General features: G+C 31.2%; 1 protein-coding gene across 4 annotated transcripts in view; it reads right to left on the reverse strand.

The window, feature by feature from the left end:
- Positions 1–20891, reverse strand: part of LOC145293784 (microphthalmia-associated transcription factor-like) — a 157960-nt gene extending 137069 nt beyond the window's left edge. For all 4 annotated transcript variants that reach the window (XM_080140328.1, XM_080140325.1, XM_080140327.1 and 1 more), the window contains exon 1: positions 20223–20891. In XM_080140328.1, the coding sequence (XP_079996454.1) occupies positions 20223–20350 (128 nt within the window). In that variant the 5' untranslated portion in view covers positions 20351–20891. The remainder of the gene's footprint in view (positions 1–20222) is intronic.
- Between the last annotated feature and the right edge of the window lie 6951 nt (positions 20892–27842).

Raw genomic sequence — 27842 nt, forward strand, 5'->3', positions numbered from 1 at the left:
CTCATATATATATACACATAATATATATACATACTCATATATATATACACATAATATATATACATACTCATATATATATACACATAATATATATACATACTCATATATATATACACATAATATATATACATACTCATATATATATACACATAATATATATACATACTCATATATATACTCACATAATATATAACATACATATATATATAACACATAATATATATACATCATATATATATACACATAATATATATACATATATATATACACACATAATATATATACATATATATATACACACATAATATATATACATAAATATATATACACACATAATATATATACATACTATATAATACACACATAATATATATACATATATATATCACACACATATATATATACATATATATACACACATAATATATATACATATATATACACACATAATATATATACATATATATACACACATAATATATATACATATATATACACACATAATATATATACATATATATACACACATAATATATATACATATATACACACATAATATATATACATATATACACACATAATATATATACATATATACACACATAATATATATACATATATACACACATAATATATATACATATATACACACATAATATATATATACATATATATCCACACATAATATATATACACATATATATCCACACATAATATATATACATACTCATATATATACACACATAATATATATACATATATATATACACACATAATATATATACATATATATATACACACATAATATATATACATATATATATACACACATAACATATATACATACACACATAACATATATACATATATATACACACATAATATATATACATATATATATACACACACATAATATATATACATATATATATACACACACATAATATATATACATATATATATACACACATAACATATATACATATATATACACACACATAATATATATACATATATATATACACACATAACATATATACATATATATACACACATAACATATATACATATATATACACACATAACATATATACATATATATACACACATAATATATATACATATATATATACACACATAATATATATACATATATATATATACACACATAATATATATACATATATATATACACACACATAATATATATACATATATATATACACACACATAATATATATACATACTCATATATATACACACATAATATATATACATACTCATATATATATACACACATAATATATATACATACTCATATATATATACACACATAATATATATACATACTCATATATATATACACACATAATATATATACATACTCATATATATATACACACATAATATATATACATACTCATATATATATACACACATAATATATATACATACTCATATATATATACACACATAATATATATACATACTCATATATATATACACACATAATATATATACATACTCATATATATATACACACATAATATATATACATACTCATATATATACACATATTATACATATATATACACACACATATATATACATACGTATATATATACACACATAATATATATATATACTCATATATACACACATAATATATATACATACAATATATATACATACTCATATATACACACATAATATATATACATACTCATATATATATACTTATAGATATATATATACACGCATAATATATATACATATATATATATACGCACATAATATATATACATACTCATATATATACACACATAATATATATACATACTCATATATATATATACACACACTTAATATATATACATACTCATATATACACACATAATATATATACATACTCATATATACACACATAATATATATACACACATAATATATATACACACATAATATATATACACACATATTATATATACACACATATTATATATACATACTCATATATATACACACATAATATATACATACTCATATATATACACACATAATATATACATACTCATATATATACACACATAATATATACATACTCATATATATATACACACACATAACATATATACATACTCATATATACACACATAATATATATACATACTCATATATACACACATAATATATATACATACAATATATATACATACTCATATATACACACATAATATATATACATACTTATATATATATACTTATATATATACACGCATAATATATATACATATATATATACGCACATAATATATATACATACTCATATATATACACACATAATATATATACATACTCATATATATACACACATAATATATATACATACTCATATATATATATACACACATAATATATATACATACTCATATATATACACACACATAATATATATACATACTCATATATATATACACACATAATATATATACATATATACACACATAATATATATACATATATACACACATCACATAATATATATACATATATACACAATATATATACATATATACACAATATATATACATATATACACAATATATATATACATATATACACAATATATATATACATATATACACAATATATATACATATATACACATAATATATATACATACTCATATATATACACACATAATATATATACATACTCATATATATATACACATAATATATATACATACTCATATATATATACACGAACACAATATATATACACGCACACATAATATATACACATACTCATATATATACATACTCATATATATACACACGCACACAATATATATACATACTCATATATATACACCCACACACATAATATACATACATGCTCATATATATATACACACACATAATATACATACATGCTCATATATATATACACACACATAATATACATACATACTCATATATATATACACACACACATAATATACATACATACTCATATATATACACACACACACATAATATACATACATACTCATATATATATACACACACACACATAATATACATACATACTCATATATATATACACACGCACACAATATATATACATACTCATATATATATACCCACACACATAATATACATACATACTCATATATATATACACACACACACATAATATACATACATACTCATATATATACACACATACATAATATACATACATACTCATATATATATACACACACATAATATACATACATACTCATATATATATACACACACACATAATATACATACATACTCATATATATATACACACACACATAATATACATACATACTCATATATATATACACACACATAATATACATACATACTCTCATATTTATACACACACATAATATACATACATACTCATATATATATACACACGCATAATATACATACATACTCATATATATACACACACACATAATATACATACATACTCATATATATATATACACACATAATATAAATACATACTCATATATATATACACACACATAATATACATACATACTCATATATATATACACACACATAATATACATGCATACTCATATATATATACACACACATAATATACATACATACTCATATATATATACACACAGATTATATACATACATACTCATATATATATATATATATATACATACACGCACCCATAATATATATACATACATATATATATATACACGCACCCATAATATATATACATACATATATATATATACACGCACCCATAATATATATACATACATATATATATACACGCACCCATAATATATATACATACATATATATACACGCACCCATAATATATATACATACATATATATACACGCACCCATAATATATATATACATACTCATATATATATACATATATATACACGCACACATAACATATATACATACTCATATATATATATATATACATATATATACACACACGCACACATAACATATATACATACTCATATATATATATACACGCACACATAACATATATACATACTCATATATATATATACATACACACACACAATATATATACATACTCATATATATATATACATACACACACACAATATATATACATACTCATATATATATATACATACACACACATAATATATATACATACTCATATATATATACATACACACACATAATATATATACATACACACACGCACACATAATATATATACATACTCATATATATATACATACACACACGCACACATGATATATATACATACTCATATATATATATATATATCTATACACGCACACATAATATATACATACTCATATACATATATACACACATATATAATATATATATACATACTCATATACACATATATGCACACATATATAATATACTAGCAAAAGTACCCGTTGTTGACTGGGTCCAAAAACAGCCTACAGAAAATGGACTCTGATTTATTAAAGTATGATAGGTTATGAAAAGGAAGGCTTGTAAAGAGATAGCTTCGAATTCGGGGGTATCAAAACTAAAGCAAAATATGATGAAAGTAAACATAAAATAGATAACCCCCATAATTTATTATACCATACCTGTTCACACTGAAACACTTATCACAATATTCTGTGGATGTATATTAAAAAACCTTGTTAAACTTTGTGACGTATTTCCATTCTATGGAGGTCAAGCGCGAACGAACACCCCATAGTTTTATTATACCATATTTCTTCAAACTGAAACATTATTATCAAAGTATACTTACGCAGATAGATATGAAAAGTCTTTATTAAAGTTTGTGCTTATTTCCATTCCATGGAGGCCAGGCGCAAGCGCAGACCCCACAATTTTATTATACCATTCCTATTTAAGTTAGAACATACTAATCAAAGTATTTTTATGTACATCTATATCAAAAACACTTGTAAACGTTCTTTTTAATTTTTTATTTCCATACTTTGTGGACCAGGCGCTAACGCAGACCCCACAATTTTAATGAACCACCGTTCTGCCAGATCAAACATACCCATTCCCGTGTCTCGATACATCTTCTATCATTATATGTAATCAGTTTTTTAAAATAGTCAACCATATAGGAGCCTATTCGTGACCATATACACACACACACAGACATTCAGCTTTATATTATAAATATACATATTCATATACATACATACGCACACATATATAATATATATACATACTCATATATATATATACGCACACATATATAATATATATATACCCATCAATATGTACATATGTAACGTTACCCAACACGTTGTAGCCTCAGTCACAAAGTAGACAAAGAATAGAAAGGATCTTCCATACACTTTTTCCCGTTGTAACAACGACATTTCCTCATCCTTCCGCCAACTGTGTGACTTCTCATTGAGATTGTGATGTCGACCACGTTATCTTCTCCAACGTTATCCCGAACGTCATCCACGTCTAACATGGTCGTCTTATCGAACATACTCTCTTCTTGTTACAGTCTTCTTTTTCTCATGGCTCGGTATTTGCATATGGCCACCCATGCTATGTTACAACCCTAGTATGTACTAAATGGATAACCTATTGAAAATACCAGGTGCTGTATATGAGAGAGGCTCTTTGTTTCTAGTCCTCTTGGACATCCCCTTGCCAATAAACTCAAGCAATGTTGATTCAAGAACGGTGTCATTGAGGTTTGTGCATCCCCAGCTTCACAGCTATATACGGCATAATCACGTTTGATACATCAGTTTCCATCAGATCCCCATGTTAAGAAACGATGAGCCTGGCCAGTACCAGATGGGTGACCATTTGAGAGTACCAGGTACTGTAGATGCTCTTGGCTTATCTCGGCATTGTTTTCAGTCGTCCTGGACTTCTCTTTGCCACTGGACACAAGCAGTGCCAGTTCAAGAAAGGTGTGATTAAGGATTGCACAACCCTTGCCTCACAATTACACATGCAGCTGCCTCTACAGGGGGTATCTTTTGTTTTTTGAGACTGAATTAAGGCATCAAGCTTTACAGTAGATTCCCTGAGGTTGTACTCTTACGGGGTTATCCATTGTCTCTCGAAACTGAACGTAAGTATATAAGTACGATTAATTACACACCATCTTTTTTGTTTGTTTATAAATGGAGCACATTAATAAAAAACAGGCTATCTATTTCGTAGCAAGTATTTTAAGCTTACTCGAATATTTACAAGCTAAAATATTAAAAAAATTTTTTTAAATCTTTCGAGCCCCTAAAAATTATTTACGATTTGATAAGGCTATTCAATACACAAAGCAGACTGTCTTCCTATCGCTATCTCTCCGTCTAGACCAAGGAGAGAAAGGAATCAAAAAAGCTAACCAAGATTTCTTTTCCTCTTTTTCAGACACTGGACTGCTGCTATGTACTTTATTAGTGAAAAATGTGTCCATTTTAAAAATCTTCCGAGGCGGATAAATTAAATTGAAATAAAAAAATTTTGTTGTTAACATGGCCCAATTCCCTTCTCCAAGAAAAGAAAAAACAAAAACAACAACAAACAAACAAAAACTGGTGAATCAGAAGCAAATATTGATTTTCTAGAAAGAAAATTATTTATTGCAATAAAACACTTGCTTGACTTTATACAGTTCATAAAATAGGTAAACTACATGGGAGACTGTGATATTCTATAGCAGGTCAAAGGATTGCATCAAATACTACACTGTACGAAGAAGTACACCATTTTTCTATTCAGTACATCAGTGACTTTCCTTTATACAACTTCCAAATGTAATGTCCAATTGCAGTCACCCATTTTAATACTATTTTAAAATATGTTAGGTATTTTATCAAAATTGCTATATCAAACGTTTATGACCAGCATTAAATAAGCCAGTTTCATTTTTTATTATACTCTGACTTGTTTCTGGGTTCATGTTTTTTTTTTAATAATTTTTTTTATTGACAACGTGTCAGCTACAAAACTATCAGGACATCTACAAGTGGAGGTCGATTGGCGACTTGTTGATATCTGCCATATTTACTAAATAGAAACAGTGCAACACGAATATTTCTGCTTTCATAAATTGAACATGCCATTTGATTCAAGATTTCAACATTTACTTAAAGAGGTCGCAAAAGTACAGTGGCTGAAAGGATATGGATTTTTATTTAATAAGTGAGGATACTTATCCAAAGCTATATCTAATATAATGTTATCTTGTCGGATTTTCAAAGTCAGACTTAAATAACAATTGATTTCACACCTGTATCAAAATTTATTTGAACTAACCTGTTTATTTATTTATTTATTTTTTTTTTTTTTGGTGCTTGTAGATAGATATGCAAAGGTGAAATATTACAGTTCCAAACAGATTAACATTATATATAGGGTGTCCACAAAGTCTTACTACATTATGTAGCCAGACTTTGTGGGCACCGTGTAGATTATGTAGCCAGACTTGTTCCTTTCTAATAGAGTCAGATAGTTTTGTGGCCAGGTTCGAATCTCCCAATCAGCTGTAATCATAACTCCCTGCATTGATAGATTTCTGAAAGGATGAAACATTAATGCCCATAGGTATTAAAAAAAATTATCATAGTAATAATTATATATATATATATATATATATATATATATATACAGGGTGCCCATAAAGTCTGGCTACATAATCTACACGGTGCCCACAAAGTCTGGCTACATAATGTAGTCAGACTTTGTGGACACCCTGTATATATATATCAGGCAAAAGTAGGTATCCACACCAAAATTTCGGAAAATTTTCAAATAGAATTTAAATTTGTGTTTAAAAACGGAATATATTTGTTCCCTCTTAATAGCAGGCAAGTTAGCCACACTGATGAGTCTGGAAAAGATTAAACTATCTCTGCAACCATTGCGTTTCTTTTCACATGATTTTGGTTATACCTTCTTTTGGGACCGTCCAGTTATAAGTGTTGAAGAAGAAACAATGAATACCCAACAGCGAATAAGAGGCACTTCCTGTGCTTGGATAACCTCCTTATTCAGCTGGTCTTGCTCCATGTGACATCACTCAATAACTCATGGGGATCATCAAGGGAATGTGTTTTGAAGTTGTGGAGGGTACCAAAAGGGATAACGTCGAGTAATATCAAGGAAGAGTCATCCTGGATATTCATGAAATCATGACAGAGTGTATTAAACTCAAGGAGAATTACTTTGAATGGTAAGCTGTGTTGTTTGGAATAATTGCAATAATTTCTTGTGACATGAGTCCCATTCATTTTTAAACACTGGCCTATGAATATTAAAAGAATTATGTGTTTTTAATATGCCATAACCATATTGGTCTCCCGACAAAAGGAGGGTGGACTTGTAAATTCACCCTTGTCCGTTCGTCTGTCCGCACTTTTTTCAATAACTACGCTTTGGAATTTTTTGAAATTTTGCACAAACATTAAGCATGATATAAGTAAAAATTTTCGCATCCCTCCATTATATTAAATCATTCCCTATTTATGCAGTTAGAGGTAAGATCAATTCTTAAGGTTGACGATATCCAGCTCCTTAGAAAGGGGCATTACACTGAATGGGATAAAAACTGACTCACGTTAGTAATTTTCTAGTTTAAAGATATGGAACCCATTTTTATGGTAATGATGTGTGTGTGTGTGTGTGTGTGTGTAGGGGGAGGCACATTGTATAATTTTTAGTGTTAAACACCCTCCTTGTACCCCCAAAGAAAAAAAAAACGTCTGACAATTTTATCTTGTCCTTTAATCAACAAAAAAATTACAAATCTGAGTTATAATGTTTCGACTTGTTTATAAAAGCAACAGGCTTGGATCAAAGTGTAGTCTATGTGCTGATATTTGGCTCTATCTTTTCTGGTGCTGAAAATAATATGGGAATTTTTAAGATAATCCCAACCGTTGAAAGGCACTGGCTACCCTACATTAAGCTAGTCCTGCATAACAACACATCATATTTGAGTGAAGCTATTCGATTTTTATTATCTGACCTATAGTATAAGTTAAAGGATGGATATTATTTGGATTATTCAAGCTATTTTCGTCTTGGATATTATTCTCATAACGTTTAGGTTGATGTAACATCTGACCTTCTTCAAGTGTATCTTGTCGAACTCAGGAATCTTTATGAAATTTGCTAACAGAAACTTTTATTTAATCTATGAGGGAACCTTTCTCTTGTTCTCTAAACCATGACCAGGTAGAAGTCTTAAGTAATTTGTAATTGCATGCTTAGTATCGTCTGCACTGAGGATTGCATCTTTAAACTCTAGTAGATTGTCTCTTTGAACTGATTATTAATTAGAACTTTTATCCGTTACATCACAGGTCCTTGCATCTGAAGAAGGTAGAAACGGTGTGAGAATAGCATTGAAGATGAGGACTGTCACCCACACTCACAAAATGAGATGTCTATTACGAAAGCCGTTCTTAACATAGGTAGTTTGGGGGTTTCAATTCCGATTGCCGTTCTTACCATGAGGAGGTTGGTGGTTGGACTACAACAACAACACCAACCGTACCTTAATTTTTTTATGTGGGGAGGGGATGCTACCACCAGGCGACGCCGGTTAACAGGTCCTGCATGTGCAAAATAATTTCTAAACATAAAATGATTTAATTTAAAACAAGCAGTATTTATTAAAGAACTATGCCGGGTTTTTAAGAATAACATTGCCACTTGTACCTGTTAAACGTGACAGTTTAAAATGCCAGAAAAACTTATTATTGAAAAATATTAACATATACCCCAAACTACGAAAAACTATACAATAAAATTTTAATAAAATACAAAATGTAATGTATGCATAAGATTATCGAATTAATGATGGAGTGACGACGTTTGTCGTCTTTATCTTAATAAATTTATGTGAAAGATTAGCTTAATTCTCTTGAATGACTGGCAACACTAGCGGCAGTTGAGGATTACGAATATTAGTTGAATTTCTTAAATAAAAATACTTAATCATTTGTTGCAAGTTCAGAGTTCAACCTAATTAAAAGCCAAAAATGAATAAGAATCTCTATAATGCATTGGTTCCAATATTAGTTGTTTGTTTTACAATCCACAGAGGTACGAAAAAGTGGTAAAAAATTCATGTTAGCAAGGGCAAGATAAATTACTCTTCTACCTATCTGGAAATGTTTTTAGTGCTTTTGCTCGCTTTAAAACGTTTAATCGGTTCGAAAAACATATTGTCGAGCGATAGGTGTGTCAGAAACTTTGTGAAAACTATTGAATAATTCGACCCCCTGTCTTTCCAAGCTTATAACATGCCCGAAAAATGTAATTCAAACCCTATTTTTTTTCAATTAAAGGAGCAAGGACAAAGGTTTCATTAAACAAAAAAAAAAACAAAAACAAAAAAAAACAAAAAAAAAAACGTGATTAAAAAAAAAAGGTTTAAAACTTCGGACTTTACGGGTAAATTTCTAAAAAAAAACACATTTTTTTTTGTTTTAAATTTGAATATATTATTTATTGATCTTTTATCTTCAATTTGTGATATATAAAACTTTGGTGAGTAAATTAATTATTTACTTTTTAATAGACATTTCAAAATGGGGGGGGGGCGTGAATTAATTCGACCCCCTGTGTTTCCAAGCTTATAACTACTTGAAAAATGTAATTCAAACCCTATTTTTTTTTTTTTTAATTAAAAGGAGCAAGGAGCAAGGTTTCATTAAGAAAATAAAAATTTTTTTTAAAAAATACAACAAACAACATGGTTAAAAAAAAAGTTTTAAACTTCGGACTTTACAGGTAAATTTCTAAAAAACAATACTTTTTTGTTTTAAATTTGAATATATTATTTATTGACCTTTTCTCTTCAATTTGTGATATATAAAACTTTGGTGAGTAAATTAATTATTTACTTTTTAATAGACATTTCAAAATGGGGGGGGGGTGAATTAAAAAAAAAACGTTTATCTAAAATATTATATTCGGTTTATTGGAAAGAGCATAAAATTTCACATTGCCCCTGAAAATATGGTAAAAATAAAATTAATAGAAAAATTTTGATAGATTTTTAAAGTTTAAAAATTGAAAAATACTGAACTCGTAAAATTCAATTAATTTCATTACTGTTTTTTAAAAAAATAATATTTCTATTACTTAATATTTCTATTACTTAATAGTTTATTTTGGAAGTATAATCCATAAAGAAAATGAACAACCCACTTTTAAAAGAGAAATTACGATTTTTTTTATTTTATTTTATTCGGAGTTTCGTGTTAGGGGTGTCAAAAATTGAGCGATCGGTACGTGGTACGAACAAGAAAAATGGCGGCAAAAACTTATACCTAAATATTTAAAGTTTTGATAATGATTTAAAGATAAAATTATATTAGATACTGTTAGAAACCCACCCAATGTAATTGTTCACTTTATTTTACTACAAACACAATAGCAGTTCTACTCAATGAATTTTCGTAATTTTTGGATATATTACTATTTTCGACATGCCAATTAAATACGTAATGTTTTTGTTGAAAACGACATATTTAAAAAACGATCAGTCGACTATCTTAACAAGCATCGCAAAATAAATTGTTTGGGACTAATTTCCGAACGGTATTTCCTTTTAACTAATTTATGCCAAAATAATTATTAATAATACATAATTGCACTTTAACGCTCCCATAACTAAAAAAAAAAGTCGAGCACTTGCAGAAAATTATAAATAACATACAAATTACAATATTTCCAAGGCTTAAAGGTCATCACAGAAAGAAAAAAAGAAATAGATACAATATAAATTATTAATGATTAGTTTTCAAATTCATTGACCCATTTTTTTTTCTTTCGAACAACGATCAAGAAAGTGATATATGAAATGCGGTCACAGATTGTTTATCGATGTTTATTTTGTCTATGATGGCTTAAAAAAAAGTTTTAAATCGTTTACAATTTCGTTAGTTCAATATATTTCTTTACAATCGATTAAATAAACTAAACCCCAGAGATATACGACTGTTTTTTTTTTTAAAAAACAATATTCAAACAACAAACTCGCATAAATTATAACTCAACCGAGTACCCACCCACTCGATAGCAATATCAACTTCCGGTGAAATAGTATCTCCCATTATCATAGCGAAAATACAACCTTTAAACGCTAAATAGTAAACAAAATTAACTACCGGAATAGCATTACTAATTACTCATATAGATATTAGCAATAATTAATACTTTAGTTAATTACTTTGTCGCTCATCATATTTGAATACCCAAAATTAAAGCGACGTAAACAAGTGTTCTTTGTGTATGGAGGAAGATGATGTAATTATATCGAATTTATTGTTGACTGCCCATCCGTAGTTACCGAGTGGAGGAAAAATGGGTCAGTCGCAATTACGTATTTTGGGAATGTAAACTGAAAGAAATATATTTAAAATATATTAATTAGCGAACTAAAATATTTGCTAATAACGATTTTAAAAATTGATTTATAAAATTATAAGTGTGATTTGATAAACTAACAAAAACATGATTATATATATATATATATATATATATATATATATATTAGAGAGATAGATAGATAGATAGAGAGAGAGAGAGAGAGAGAGAGAGAGAGAGAGAGAGAGAGAGAGAGAGAGAGAGAAGGAAGAAGAATGGAAATAGTATTCCAACGAAATAGAGAAATAAAAAAGGAGCAAACCAAGTTATGTGTTTATCAACGTTTCATCTTTATTTCAAGACTTCCTCTGGTTGAATGAAAGTAAGGAAACAATACACCAGGACAACTATTTGAAAATGTATTTCTGATGTAATTAAAAATCTATTTTCAAATATTTGTACTGGTGTTTTGTTTTCTTAATTTTATTCATCCAGAGGAAGTCTCGAAATAAAAACGAAACGTTGATGAACACATAACTTGGTTTGTTCTCTCTCTCTCTCTCTCTCTCTCTCTCTCTCTCTCTCTAATTTCTATAAAATCAACTGGAAAAAATACGCTGAACCAGTCTTATTTCGCATTAATCTACTTCCTCTTGGCTAGAAACAGTGTAGTATCTGTTTTGATGCAACACAGTCTGTCAGTAAAAGATAAATACTTCTATATATAGGTAATTTTAATATCCCCCCCCCCATTTTGGATGAATTTTTCCCACATTAAAAACTGACCTTGTGTCTAACTTTGCCCTCGTAGGGAGACACGTAAATCGGAACAACTTTGCGCATGTCTGTTCAATTATAGAACTTGTATAGTTTTTAACAGGTGCTTCTGTAGTTTAATTAATCGTTTTTCCGTAAGTAACGTGCCGACATTAACAGAGTAGAAAAACAATCGGTTAATATTTCACAAAAATTCTGTTTACATTAGGGGGCGGTGGTGTTGTGGCAGAAGCACCTGTTAACAATGAAAAAAGAACGAAACACAAAAGTATGTTTTTGTAAACTTACTGACTGCATAATTAGTGTCCTAAATTAAATAATGAACGAATCTCTTAGTAAAAAAAAACAAAAAAAAAAAAACAGCGACGGGGTGCTGAAAACGAATATCAGTTAAATTTGTTTAAGATATGAAGAAATTTCTAGGTGGCCAGAAAGTGGGTGCTCATTTTACGTTAAATTTATAAGAAAGTGATGCCCCACTTTTTGAAAAAGTAATTCCTTCATATCATGAAAACTACTTATCTGCCCCAAATTTAAATGTGATATTCATTTTCAGCACCACCGAAAACCTAAACAGGACGTCATTTTAAAGTTTTTTGTGGAGTTGGAAAGAAACTTGACACGGACCATTACTTCGTAACTCTTCAATATTTGAAAGGAATTTGGAAGCGTTTAAACTGCCATTTCTAAGGCTTTTTATTTTTGTTTTCACAAATCCTCATATATTAAAAAGATTGAAATATTTTATAAAAACAACAAACAAAAACAGTAAAACGTCATCTTAACTAGTTCTAGTTTCAAACTAGAATAACTAGTAGTTTTGATTGTTTGAATTCTTCGTATTACTGTTCTCATCTTGAGTGTTATTTCCACAACGTTTCGGCCGATGTAACCTTCGACCTTTTTCAGGTCTATCTTGTGGAACTCTGGAATCTCTGTCAAACTCAGTAATCTGCTACCACCGTGGATTAAATAAAAGGTTCAGTTCGAAATTCTGTGCAGATTCCCGAGTTCGACAAGCTGCATCTAAAGAAGGTCGGGGGGTTACATCGGCCAAAACGTTGTGAAAATAACACTTATGATAAACAGTAATTCAAAGAATCCAAATTATCAATCCTCATCCAAAAGTTAGAAACATAGTCCTAGTTTTATAACAATTTGATTCGATTAATAGTTTAATGACTAATTGTATTAATAATGAATTTGAACTTTTCAAAAACAATAACAATTTGATAATAAAAATAAAAAACAACAAAAAAAGGTATTTCTTTAGAGAGGTCCATCTCCACAATTTTCTTTTAAATGACACCTTTCGACTATGTTGAATACGAAAATCGCATTGAAATTTTGCAGAAATTATTAGTCATTGAGATATAAAAAGTTGTATTCTTTGGCGGATATCTTTTTTACGCACGTGCAGTGTCATGAGTAGATTTGTTTATGGCGCACGCGCGTAAAAAAGATGGCCACCAAAGAATACAATGCATAATACAACTTTTTATATCTCGATAACCACTTATTTCTGCAAAATTTCAATGCGATTTTCGTATTCAGCATAGTCGAAAACCTATTGAAGTCGTCATTTAAAAGAAAACTGTGAACTGTGGAGATGGACCTAATCTGAAAATTTACCAAAAAACAAAAACAAAACAAAACAAAAACAGCATAGTTAAAAGAAAAAAAAAACAAAAAAGCAAACAAACACAAAAATGAAAGTAAAGACTATTGGGGAGCGCCGGGTAGGGAGAGAGATAAACACATCGAAAATGATTAGAGTGAAGAATATAGCGTAGCTGAGACAGGTAATCGCTGGCTGGTGATCATTCGAAATTTAATGTAACAATGTTTATCAATATGTTGCTACTTCCTTATTTGTAGCTACATTTTTTATTTATTCATTTGCTTCCCCCACCAAAGCAAATTAGGCACAAGGCCGTTTTTAATGTGGGGTAAAAACCAGCTCCCCTAAAAGTAGGCAAAAAGGGGGTACCCTGGTTACCAGAAATAATAATTGTCCCAGTATAGAGGTTTTCCCGTCCATTGACTGGTACAAATTATCTTAAGTGCAGAATTTCCAGACAAATACTATATTTTGATCCCGACCCGAAGGCCAAACACTACAGGGTATTTATTTGCTCCCCCACCGAGCAAATTAGGCACGAGGCCGATTTTTAAAGTGAGGAGTGAAGGGGAAATGGAGACCAACTCCCCGGGGAGTAGGGGAGCTGGATAGTGACAATTGGTATGAAGGGTTGCCCCTACATTGACCAAGGTCTTATCTGTGGTGTCGCCCCCACATAGGGTCTTTGCTTGCAGTATCTGTTCCGGCAGATACTACACTTTGATCCCGGCCCGAAGGCCAAGAACAGAAAAAAAAAGGCAAGCCTCTTTTCTATTTATTTGTAGCTACATTTTACCAGCGAGTTTTTCGAAACTATTATTCGTAAAAAACAAAAAAGAAAAACCTGCGTGCGCACACATCTGTCTATCTATCTATCTATTATATAAAAGAAACTATGTGAGTTCGTTTCTTATGGACTCGAAAACAGTTGGTCCGATTTGTATGAAATTTCACACGAAAGTACTTTATGTGCCTGGCAGTGTTCTTAGATAGGGTTTGTACCGGAATGTCTTCGCTGAGTATCTATAATCGAAATAATCCGATGAAAATAGGAATAGGCGATTTTGATCAAAGTCAACACCTTATACAGCCTAACATTACAAGTGCATCTGAGAAGTTTTATTACCACACAAACACAAGTCAAAAGGTCCGACATATAAAATCAACAGTAGGCTCTTTGGTATGACAGGGAGCGCGTTCGAAATGAATGTTTCTGTGTAGAGCACAATTAAAGCACAGTACTTGACTGTTGCGTTTTAAACTTTAATTCAAGCCATTATATATAAGCAATAATTTTAGGTTCTCTACAGTGCAATGTAGACAATGTATTGTGGACCAATTCACTGTCGGGAGGCATGTGAAGAAGCTTCCACCCGGTGTACCGTGATGGGTCCCCAAGTAGAGTAAACAATGAATCAATTTGAAAATTGGTCGATTTCATCGATTTTGATGACTAAAAATATGCGAGTGTGAAACATTCGTTAATCATCATTCTGTCTCGGACAACCTTCCTGCTAATTTGCTCTAACAACTTATTTCTTTAGAATGGTGTGTATATATGTGTTATATACCTGGAAAAAATCATCGCCAGGAAACAGCTGGAAACGACCTTGATACTATTTGCGCGTACTCTTTATTATATAAAACAATAGAAAATAAAATTCCAGTGACATTCTATTCATTCTTCCGATTCTTTACGGTCAGTTTTATCATCACTCAAACAAATTACAGAGTTATATATCTCGCATTTTCAATAAGTGTGACTCATCAGAAGACAAGGCCCAAATCGTGCCCAAAACATAAGGGATGGATGGATATATATATATATATATATATGAATTTATATTTACAACAAGAGTCGAATTGAAACAGTGAAAGTATAATTTAAAGTATTTTAAAATCGCCTCCATATGAGTAAGTACTAGGCGAGTTATACGTCGTCAATTTTAATGAATCGAAATCGTTTTAGAAAAAGGTGGGGTAGGGGGCTCTCATCTAGATTCTTTCATTGATAAAACTAGAACGCCTTCTTAAAAAAAGGGGGAAAGAATAACAACGATGATGAGTTTGTGTATATATGTGATTACAACAGACCCCCCCCCAAAAAAACGAAATGTTAAAAATGAATGTTCTTTTCTTTATGTGTTGTTTTCGTAAGGATCCTAATATATTTGAATCGAGTGACGTTGATCGCCACCTCGAAACATCATTTGTTGTAGTAGTAGTAGTAGCCAGTCACTTCGGAGAAGATGGGGGGGGGGGGAGGGCATGAATTAAACATTTATATTACGACTACTACCAAAGCAAGAAATAATGGATCTCTTCAACAATGACGACTACTATTTTTCCGTTACAAATATATTCTTAATTCTAATGACAAGACAAATTTTAAACGTATTATTAAGGAAAGCAAATAGATTATATATGGTACCGTTTCAATTTTGGATTTATTTGAAATCCATGATAGATTGAGAGAGAGAGAGAGAGAGAGAGAGAGAGAGAGAGAGAGAGAGAGAGAGAGAGAGAGAGACCCTTCGATTGCACACAAAAGGGATCGATATTTTACAGCTGGGTCACATATATTATCTGCTCCCATTCATAATATAGACGCAGTTAATAATATGCAAGTTTCGCTTTTTGTGGTGTTAATGTATAGTACGCAGTAGTTTGACAATGTTGCAAGCGATTTCTCATTTTTCAATTCCATCTTTCGTCTTTTAAATGTATTATGTTATCTTAGATTGTTATTGAGGTTTGATGTAGAATAAACTCTGACAATGTCATCGTTTTATTTTGATATTATTTCATATCATCAAAGTCATATTGTGTTAATATGCAGTTGTATCAAAGCTGAAACGACCATAGGAGATAGATTTCAACAAGGAAACGAAATATACACGATATGTATGGGGAAAACCCTGGTTTTAAGGGGCGTAGTCTTCAATTTGATTATTAAAAACATGTTAGCATACATATCAGTAGTGAGTTAATTAATAATAATTAACTAAGTGTTATTTGTTATTTTAAGTTTAAATAGATTTTAAAGAACGTTTTTATACCAGTGTAGAAAACAAGATACTTGTACAGAATAAGGACAGTGCTATTTTTTTTTAGATATGATTTTCAAGTTAAATTCCATTTTTACGATATCTTTTGTTTATTATTACTTTAGTTGAAAGTGCAGAATTTTTAAAAACAAAAATACCCCCCCATGTAAAAAATGGTTTTCTAAATAATAACGTTATTATTTCAGTACACTCTGTATTCCGCATAAGTACCGAAATAGGAAACTGATATACATTAGATTTTGCGGATAACACACGTGAAGAAGAAAAGAAAAGGTACTAGTGCAGTAGTGCACTTATTGATCCGTGCTGAAATAATAACGTTATTATTTAGAAACCCATTCTTAATACGAGGAGAGGAGGGTGCTTTGTAGCTATTCTGTACTTTCACCTAACAATTTAAGGTACTAGTGCAGCAGAGAGTGATCCGGATGTAAATAATAACGTTATTTAAAAAGCCATTCTTAACATGGGGAGGGGGAGGGGAGGGTGTTTTGTAGCTATTCTATACTTCAACCTTACAAGTGAATAAAAAAAAAATATATCATAAAACTTTAATTAAACTTGGAAATGCGATTTAAAAAATAGCGCGGATCACTCTCTGCACTAGCACCCAATTTAATCAACAAAAATATCGTAAAATTGAATTTCACTTGAAAATATTAAAAATAGTGCGGTGACAGACACAAGCATCGACTTTCGTTTACTATTATATATTTGTTCATATTAAATAAAATTATTGATAATATTGCGGTTAAACTGTAAAAACCATTTCTTAGGGCGATTTTCGTCTGATAAATAAATAAATAAATAAAGATTAGTAAATATGGACATTGAACACACTTATTAATAAATTTCATAGTGCTGTTAAATAAATAGCAAAGGTTAAAAAAATTTAAAGTATATTAAAAATCATTGTTTAACGTTATCTTAAAAGCGGTCACAGACATAACAGAATATAAAACAAGTTGTTTAATTTAATAAACGACGTAGATAATGTTAGGCAAAACGGATAAATTTTACGGAAAAAAAAAATAGACTGTATTTTTTTAAAAAGAAACATTGAAATAAAGCAATCGTTTAAACAAAATCACACAAAAAAAGTGTTAACAGTTGTATATAATTATTAGAAAATATTTAAGTACTTATGCAGAATACGGACAGTGCTGATTTTTTTAGACAGAGTTTTGAAGTTAAATTCAATTTTCAAGGTATCTTCTGTTTATTAAATTGTTAGGTGAAAGCATAGAATAGTAACAAAACCTCCCCCCTTTTCTCATGTAAAGAATGAGTTTCTAAATAATGATTTTAGCACGGTCCGTATTCTGCATAAGTACCAAGTGAGTGTCGATGGATCGATTTTTTTTTTAAATATGTGGTTTTAATAAAAAACAACGATACTCACTTGTCATGTCGAAAATAGTAATATATCAACAAATAGGAAAAATTCACCAAGTAGAAAATTATTTATAGTTAAAAGTAGTTTAACGGAAAATGAGGGGGGGGGGGCATTTTACTTGGATGTAAACACTTTGAAGATTGCGAATATAGGGGATATACTTATCTCCCTTTTCGACACTTTACTGGCGGACTTTTTCTTTTGACTAAAAACACAATTGTAGTTGTTCTTCTCAATGAATTTTCGCAATTTTTGGATATATTACTATTTTCGACGTGACAATTAAGTAAGTACTGTTGTTTTTGTTTAAAACCACATATTAAAAAAAAAAATCGATCTGTCGATTGTATCCGTACCAAGAAACATTAGAATTCATTTATACGGTGCTAGTGCAGTGCACTTATTGATCCGCGCTGTATTTTTAAATAGTATTTCCAATTTTAATTAAAATTTTATGTTTTTTTATTATTAAATTGTAAGGTTAAAGTACAGAATAGGTACAAAACACCCTCCCCTCCCCATGTTAAGAATGTCTTTCTAAATAATAACATTATTATTTCAGCACGGATCAATAAGTGTACTGTACCATTACCAATGTACCAAAGAAATCGGATAAAGCAATCATTAAGAAAAAAAAATCACATTAAAAAAGTGTCATCAATTGTTTGATTATTGGAAGAGATTTTAAACGAAAGAAAATAAACCGCACGGATAATATATTCGAAGTGTTCGTTTCAGTCAAATGTTTGACTTGAACAAAGACAAGCATATTTATGTCCTTAAAGAAAGAAAGAAAAAAAAAATAATGATGTCATAATGTACGTGTAAATACGGACAATGTAGTTCTACGTGATTAGTGTAAAATCGGTTTTCATGTATTTCTGTATAAATAACAGTATATATATATATATATATATATATATATATATATATATATATATATATATATATATATATATATATTTTAATGCTTACCTGCCAACGACAACTTTACTTTTCAATTCATAAAAATCCTCCTGCAGAAATTCCCATATATCGTCGATGCCCGAGTCTTGCATATCGCAGAAATTCCCAGATTCCGGAATAAAGGTATCCATATTCATATTATTTGATTTATACTGACTTAATAAGTCAGTTAGCGGTGAGTCTTCCAGGATGTCTGTTTGGTGATAAGAACTATCTAAATAAAAAAATTATCTTTCTCTTTCACTATTAAAAAAAGAAAATGTTTTTACAAACCACTTTTATTTTAAAAGATACATAAGTCAACTCTTTTTGTTTTGTGTTTTTTTTTGAATACATATATTCGTTAAACTCCAAAATAACAAATGGCTTGACAATAAAGTCGTTTTGTAAGGACACTGTCAGTGTCAAGTCAAGGGAGAAAAGCTATTCTTTCCTTTTTCGATATGGTGAAAAACGTCCGTTTCGAGAAGAAGCTGTCTTAGTATTTGCGGAAAAAATAGCAGTCGATGGTAAATTACTACTAGTAAAAAGGGGGGAAAAGAAGGAGCATAAGGATTTTAGTGAGGGAGGTGGTTCCAGCTCAGCTGCTAAAAGCAGGTGCCTTCTTCTTGGTCGATTTTTTTTTTTCGAGCAGATCAGCAGCAGCTGGATTTTGACGTTCATTGAGAAAGAGGGAGTGGGAGGGGGAGGAGAGGTTGGTAAATATGCTGTTTATTTTTTGGAGAGTGTATGGGAATGGTGTGAGTTCGTGGGGGTGGGGATAGTAATTCTTAATGAAAAAGATGGGGGGACTAAAGAAAAGGAGGAATAAAGAAAAGCACTAAGGGACGTGGGAAGACAAAATGAGCAAATTTAAGTAGAGAGAGAGAGAGAGAGAGAGAGAGAGAGAGAGAGAGAGAGAGAGAGAGAGAGAGCACTAAGGGAAAACTGGAAGAGAACAATGTGGTACTTAACCAAACTAATACTGAACATGTTTTTTTTTTTAGATAGGATTTTTAAATAAAATTAAATCTTTACGGTTTCTTTTTTTAAAGTGCTAGGTGAAAGTATAGAATAGTTACAAAAAAACTCTCTCTTCTCCATGTTAAGAATAAGCTTCTAGATAATAATGTTATTATTTCAGCACGGTCCGTATTTTACATAAATACCAAAGATATAAAGTACATAAGTTTAATAAAATATGTTGAGAAACACTTTAATAAGAGTTAAAAACATTCATTATTTGGAAAGGAAACGCAAATAGAGGTGATCTTTTTAGGGGGAGGACGAGGGAGGTAGAGAATGAGAATAGAAACGAGATCGAAATTAAATGAAAAAATGTTGCACTTGTGCAGTTTAACCTTCACATGCAAATTTAGAAAGCCATTCTTAACACAAGGAGAGGAGGGATATAGATTTACATATTTCACGTTTTATTTTTTCTTACCGATAACAATTTAAATTGTGATTTAGTTATAGTTTTTATTCATTTTTTATTTTAACTTAAAATAGGAATATACTTTTATATATATTGAGCAAAAAATTAATTAGAAAATGTGGTGAAAATTATTGAATTTTATTTTAAATAAACATTTTGTCAGAAAGAATAAACCTAACTCAGAAAAACTTGTAAGTATAGACTTTTTTATTTAAAGAATTTATTATTTTTTTTTTATAGAAAGAGAGAAAATAAAAGAGTGAAAGAAACTAATCAACTTAATTCTTGTTTCAGCCATGAAAATTATTTAGAGCTTATTAAAAAAAATGTTTGTTCATAATAATAATAAATAGTATTAAAGACAAGGTTATAGCAACTTGCATCGTACACGTAAAACGTCGAAATAAAAATTAAACCGAAAAATATATAGCCACCATCTTTATAACAAAAAAAGTAAAGAAAAAGGCTAGTTAAGGAAGAACGATAACTGAAGTTCCGTCATTTAACTGGGTCTGCTCATTAAGATGGCAACTATATTTTTCCGGCCTAGTTTCAGTTTCGGTCTTTCAAGCGTATCATGAACCTTAATTTTTTTTAATTAAATTTTTAATTGAAAAATTTTTTTTTTTTTTACTAAGACATGATTAAAAAAGTTTGGTAATAATGCCGAAACTTATTTCACTGAAAATAATTTACGTGATTGAAATCGAAATTATCGACTAATATCGGATATAAACGGAGCTGGAATATGCACGCAGTGAGAAATATTGACCCCCCCCTCTCTCTCTCTCTCTCTCTCTCTCTCTCTCTCTCTCTCTCTCCTGTGTTTTGCTAATAATAACAAAGTACTATTTTATTTCATATTTATTTATTTGAGACAAAAGCCAGATTAGTGTCAACCCTTCTAAACTAAGGGATCAATTTGACCCTTAAGGGTGATGTTTTTTTTTAATACAACATTAAAGATACGTCTTCGACAATCAGTTCGACAGTTTAGACTATTTCAGTTAGGTGTGCTGACTGGGGCTCCGGCTGGGCTGCTGGAGTGCTGGTGCTGCTGGACTGCTGGAGTGCTGGACTGCTGGTTCTACGCAGTTCTAAGAAGTCCATCTTCCCAGGCTTTACCTTCTCTAGTTTAGATGGGTTAGCTTTGCTAATCGCATGAGGCGCTCCTACAGGGGAATGCCAACGGCATTTTTGTAGGGGTGTGTTTGTGTCACACCTTGCCACCGTAGGAGGAGGTAAGTACCAAGTACTTGCGGAGACTGAATATCATATCTTTATTATGCATAAATTAAAGAGTGAAAAAGGCTTGAAAAGAAAAAGGGGAGACGGAAAAGAAAGGAAAAATATAAAAAGAAAAGAAAAGATTAAAAAAAAAAGGAAAGATAAAAAAGAAAAGATAAAAAAAAAGAAAGATAAAAAGAAACGAGACGAAAGAAGAAAGAAAGAAGAAAAAAGAAAATGCGGGTACTTATTTATTTATACATAAACAAACAAGTTAGCCACATCCCCGCGCTCTTAAAAGTTGAAATATTTTAGAAATGATTTTTGGTAACAGTTTAAAAGTGAAAACGCGAAGTTGTTAAACAAGTTAACTAGGAAAAAAAAGTAAATTTAACATTAAATTTCAGAATCGAAATAGATTGGAAGTAAATAATGAAAGTGGAAAGAAACAAATTGTGTTGTTGAATGACGAAATGACCAAACAACGAAGGAATGCGATTGGCTGCTTCACGCACGTGACATAGCAAACAGGTGGCTTTGGCAACTATCGCCTAGTGACAAAACTACGGATGCCCGTACATAAAACTTTCTACACGTTTTATTTTATTATTTTATTTTATTTAATTTTTAATGTGTGCGGAAATCCGTATTATTTCTTTTCTTTAAAAATGACATGGCAAAATATGCAATCGAAAAATATGGATTTCAGTTTAAACATTTGAACGCATTTAATGCATAACTTTGCATGAATTTTTGCAACATTGTTAAGAGTGTCAATATATGTCAGTGTTCTAAACACCATTGGGAACGAAAATATGTTTTTTTTTTCCTCGTTTAATTTTGGTAAGACTCATCTTGTGTTTTTAAATCTTAAGCGTGTCCTTTTTTTTTCTGTGATTTGCATAAATGGCTCTGTTCTCGAGGAGGAATCGACTCTGGAACTTAGCCTTTATTTCTTATTAAATCTTTCTTGGAGACCCATGACTCTTTTTGTTTCTCGTAAAGTCGGTTATTCCTATCGCTCCAACCGATTTTTTTTTTTTTCACACCTGAGGCTCTTCTTTGTCTCTACAAATCTATCAGATCATGCTGACATTTGAGCTTGTGAATCTCTGACCCATTTGAGGGTTCTTAACAAAGTGCAGAAACGTATCTGTAATTTGATTGGCCCCCACTTATTCTTCTTTTCTGCACTGTCTTCCTCACTAGCGTTATGTTGCTAGTTTCATCCACTTTTTTAAATATAAATACTATTATGACATGTATAAATACTATTATGACATGTATAAATACTATTATGACATGTATAAATACTATTATGACATGTATTCTTCAGAATTGTCTAATTTACTCTTTGCTTTCTTTGTTCCAGCTCTTTGATTCGTTGATCTCGTTATCTCCATCAGTTTGCTGTTTTGACACTTTCTTGCAGAGGGTCGAAAGGTGAAGATGCCAGTCAATCGTACAACTAAGAAAGTAGACACAGAGCAAAGGTTAAATATCTTTTATTTATCAAGAGAAATGGTAAATCGTGAAGCAATGAAAATGGTATATCTGGATCGTTTGGATTGACAGCGGATGTCTTACAGGGTTGAAATTCACACATCCCTAGGTAGCATGACGTGCCTCGGGTTGGTCCAGTTTGTGTAGATGGGATCTGATTTTGGAACAGGTAGCTGGATGTTGACGGAGTATTAAACATCGGCGGACACTGAAACGAGGAGCTCGATGTCAGTTGGCATTGTAATGGAACTGGTGACTGGACGCCAGTAGGCACTGGAATAAGTAACCGGACGTCAAGGGATGCTGGAGCTAATGGTTGGAAGCGCTGAAGACCTGCAGAAGTGAGCTGGAGACTGCTGGAGTTGCTAACAGCTGCAGGAGTGAACTGGAGCTGCTGGAGTTGCAGGAAGCTGCAGGAACGAGCTATGGTTGCTAGAGTTGCAGAAAGCTGCAGAAGTGAGCTGGAGCCACTTGAATTGCTGGAGGCTGCAAACCTGGAGTGGCAGGCTATGAGAGGAGTGCTAGAAGGCAGACATCAATAGAAAGTGAAGTGTGTACCGCATTCAGGTAGTTTGTGAGTCATTCTAAAAAGGACGGTTTGAATTATATTAATAATTTGGTAGTATTCTGAAAAGGGCTGTTTTAGTACTGCTGCAACTGCGCCTTGTTCCTGCGTCTACTGGGCTCGCCGATTTGACATATGTCAAGTCAGGATTGGGAGTCTCAGGTCGAGTTTAAGATTTGCTATGAAGTCGCTGGCTCCATAGAAAGATATTCATGTTACAGAAATTAACTCGCTAAGCAAACAAATGGCTGTAATAATTTCAGACTGGATTTGTTTCAGGCAAAAATGTCTGGGATGTTCATTTCCTGTGTGTATATTAATTTCAGTTCAAAATTAAAGTCGGTTGTTTTTATTTAGTTTGCAAAAATGAAGTTTTATGTATTTTTTCTTTGCTGTTGAGAAGATTGTTGCTATTGTTAACGTGCATATTTGAGGCATGTTGGTCTCTGCCGACGGTGTGTTCATATTTGTTTGTAAACAAAAATAGAAATAGTAACTTGACACCGTGACAACTTCATTGCTATACAGCTTCATATTCCAGTAGCTTCTTTCTAAGAATTGCAGGCTTGAGGAACTCTCTTCTGCTGATTGGTTTCATCCTACCTATAATCTTGGTGTTTTCAAGATTAAGGTCAATAGGCATCTCCTGTCTTTGCAATGTTAACCCGTTACATCAAATGGCTTCATTATTTGTCCGGAGCAATTTAAAAAAAACATCAGCAGCTTAATTAGTGTGGCAATTATACAGTACTAGCTGGCAGCCCGATATTGCCTGGCCATACAATAATTGTGTATGTATTATTATAGAATCAATCCGCTATTGATTATTATATATTATGAGAAATAATTTGCCTGGTAGACTAATTCGCAAAAAGATAAATAAAAAAATAATAATGATAATGTTGTTAATTAAATTCTGTCTGTGTTTGTTTACAATATCACGTCAGCTGATATTTGGGCTTGATGATGAATGCCCTGAAAAAGTCACTCCTGATTAATGTTTAGTTTTAAAATATGCAAATGAAGAAATGATTCACGGCGATTTTAAATGGTACCTCTTTTATTATAAATTGAACTCATTACTAAGAAAAATTAAAATAATATGGTAAAGTACACCCGAACTTGAACAGAGGGATCGTTCGATCTGTAGTCAAATACTCTATCACTGAGCTATATCTCCAGATTATAATAAATCTGTAATGATTTGCTGAAATTTTAATATCTTCCTTGCAGGTGTAACGTAAAATATTCCCCTGTAAAATTATTCTTTTTATCTATAAGAGAGAAAAGCTGTTTCTAAGCTCGGATATTTTACAAATTTCGATACTTACTGTACAAAACATATCTAAGAACACTGCCAGACATATAAATTAGCTTTGTGTGAAATTTGCAAAAGATATGCTCAGCTGTTTCGAAACCTATAAGGAAGGAAGGAAGGAAGGCACACGCACACGCACACGCACACACACACACACACACACACACACACACACACACACACACACACTAAGTGACTGTTATGTAATTGTAGAGATGGTTAACAATCAAGAAATTGAAAACAAACAAAATATATAAGAAATAACTTTCACCAAACGCAATAGATTTTTCAATCCCACTTTTCAACCCTAGTGTCACATTTCTCACAGTAGGAAAGAAATAAATACCTTAAAAGTGTGAAAGCTGTAAGATGTATTATCTCTGAAGATGTTTTTGCTACTTTGACTTAGCCAAACATGAGTCAATCAAAGATTGCAGTCGGTTTTACTTGGAAATTGTCATTAATTTCAGACTTAAAGGACAGTAAAAAAAATAAAGGCTTACTCTATCACTAACCCTAAGTCTGGAGAGAGCCTTGCAAGTTGGACCTAGGGTAAGTGGTAAGATAGTCATGTTAAAACCATTTTTTATAGGTATGAAACACCACCGACTACAACATGATGTGCCGACCATATTGGATTATGACTGTATCCAAAAGACAGATATCGACAAAATTTTATTTTGAAATAATAAAAAACTTAAAACAGTTTCAGAATTTTATAACTATACATGTCGGTAGAAAATTAGATTTTAATGCCTTTGGTAAAAGTTATTTGACAAACACTGATACAGGGTGGAATGATACAATTATCGCCCTAGAAAAAACAACATGATTCCATTTCCATGTGATGAAAACCAGTTTTCTTTTTTTGTTGCAGATTATCTACTAGTTTGACAATTGTGTACCAATCCCAAGAGCGATAGGAGTCCTCTATCATGTCTGATAGTGACACAATATTCAACGAGCAAGATTGGAGATACGTCACTTGTACACAGATCCAAGCTATGGCAACAGGACCATTGCCAGTACTCTCAAAATGCAAATCCAGACTGTTCAATGCTTGAGGGCACAGCTCAATGAAGTTTCCAGCCACGGTTATGGTCTTTGGTGTGGTTTCAAGTCAGGGCCACATCATGCCACCTCACATGTTCGAAGTTGGCTTGAAAGTAAACACCAAAGTATACCTGGATGTGCTGCAGAGTGTGTTGATTCCCTGGTGTAATCAGGTGGCTGCTGGCAGGCTCTGGGTGTGGCAGCAGGACTCGGCGCCAGCCAACGTCCAAAGAGACTCAGACTTAGCTTCAGAAGGATAAGTGCTATGACTTTGTCCCCTTTTCTCACTGACCCCCTCCTCCCCAACCTGAACCTACTGGACTACTTCATTTTGATCATACATCGAGGATATCATCAACATGGCTTTGGTCTTGTGGAAGATCATGTTGATGATATTCTCGATGGATGACCAAATGATATTCTCGATGGATGACCAAATGATATTCTCGATGGATGACCAAATGAAGTAGTCCAGCAGGTTCAGGTTGGGGAGGAGGGGGTCAGTGAGAAAAGGGTACAAAGTCATAGCATTTAGCCTGATTGCTG

Source organism: Euprymna scolopes, chromosome 15 (genome assembly GCF_053919585.1).
Source record: "Euprymna scolopes isolate OS-2025 chromosome 15, ASM5391958v1, whole genome shotgun sequence".
NCBI lineage: Eukaryota > Metazoa > Mollusca > Cephalopoda > Sepiida > Sepiolidae > Euprymna > Euprymna scolopes.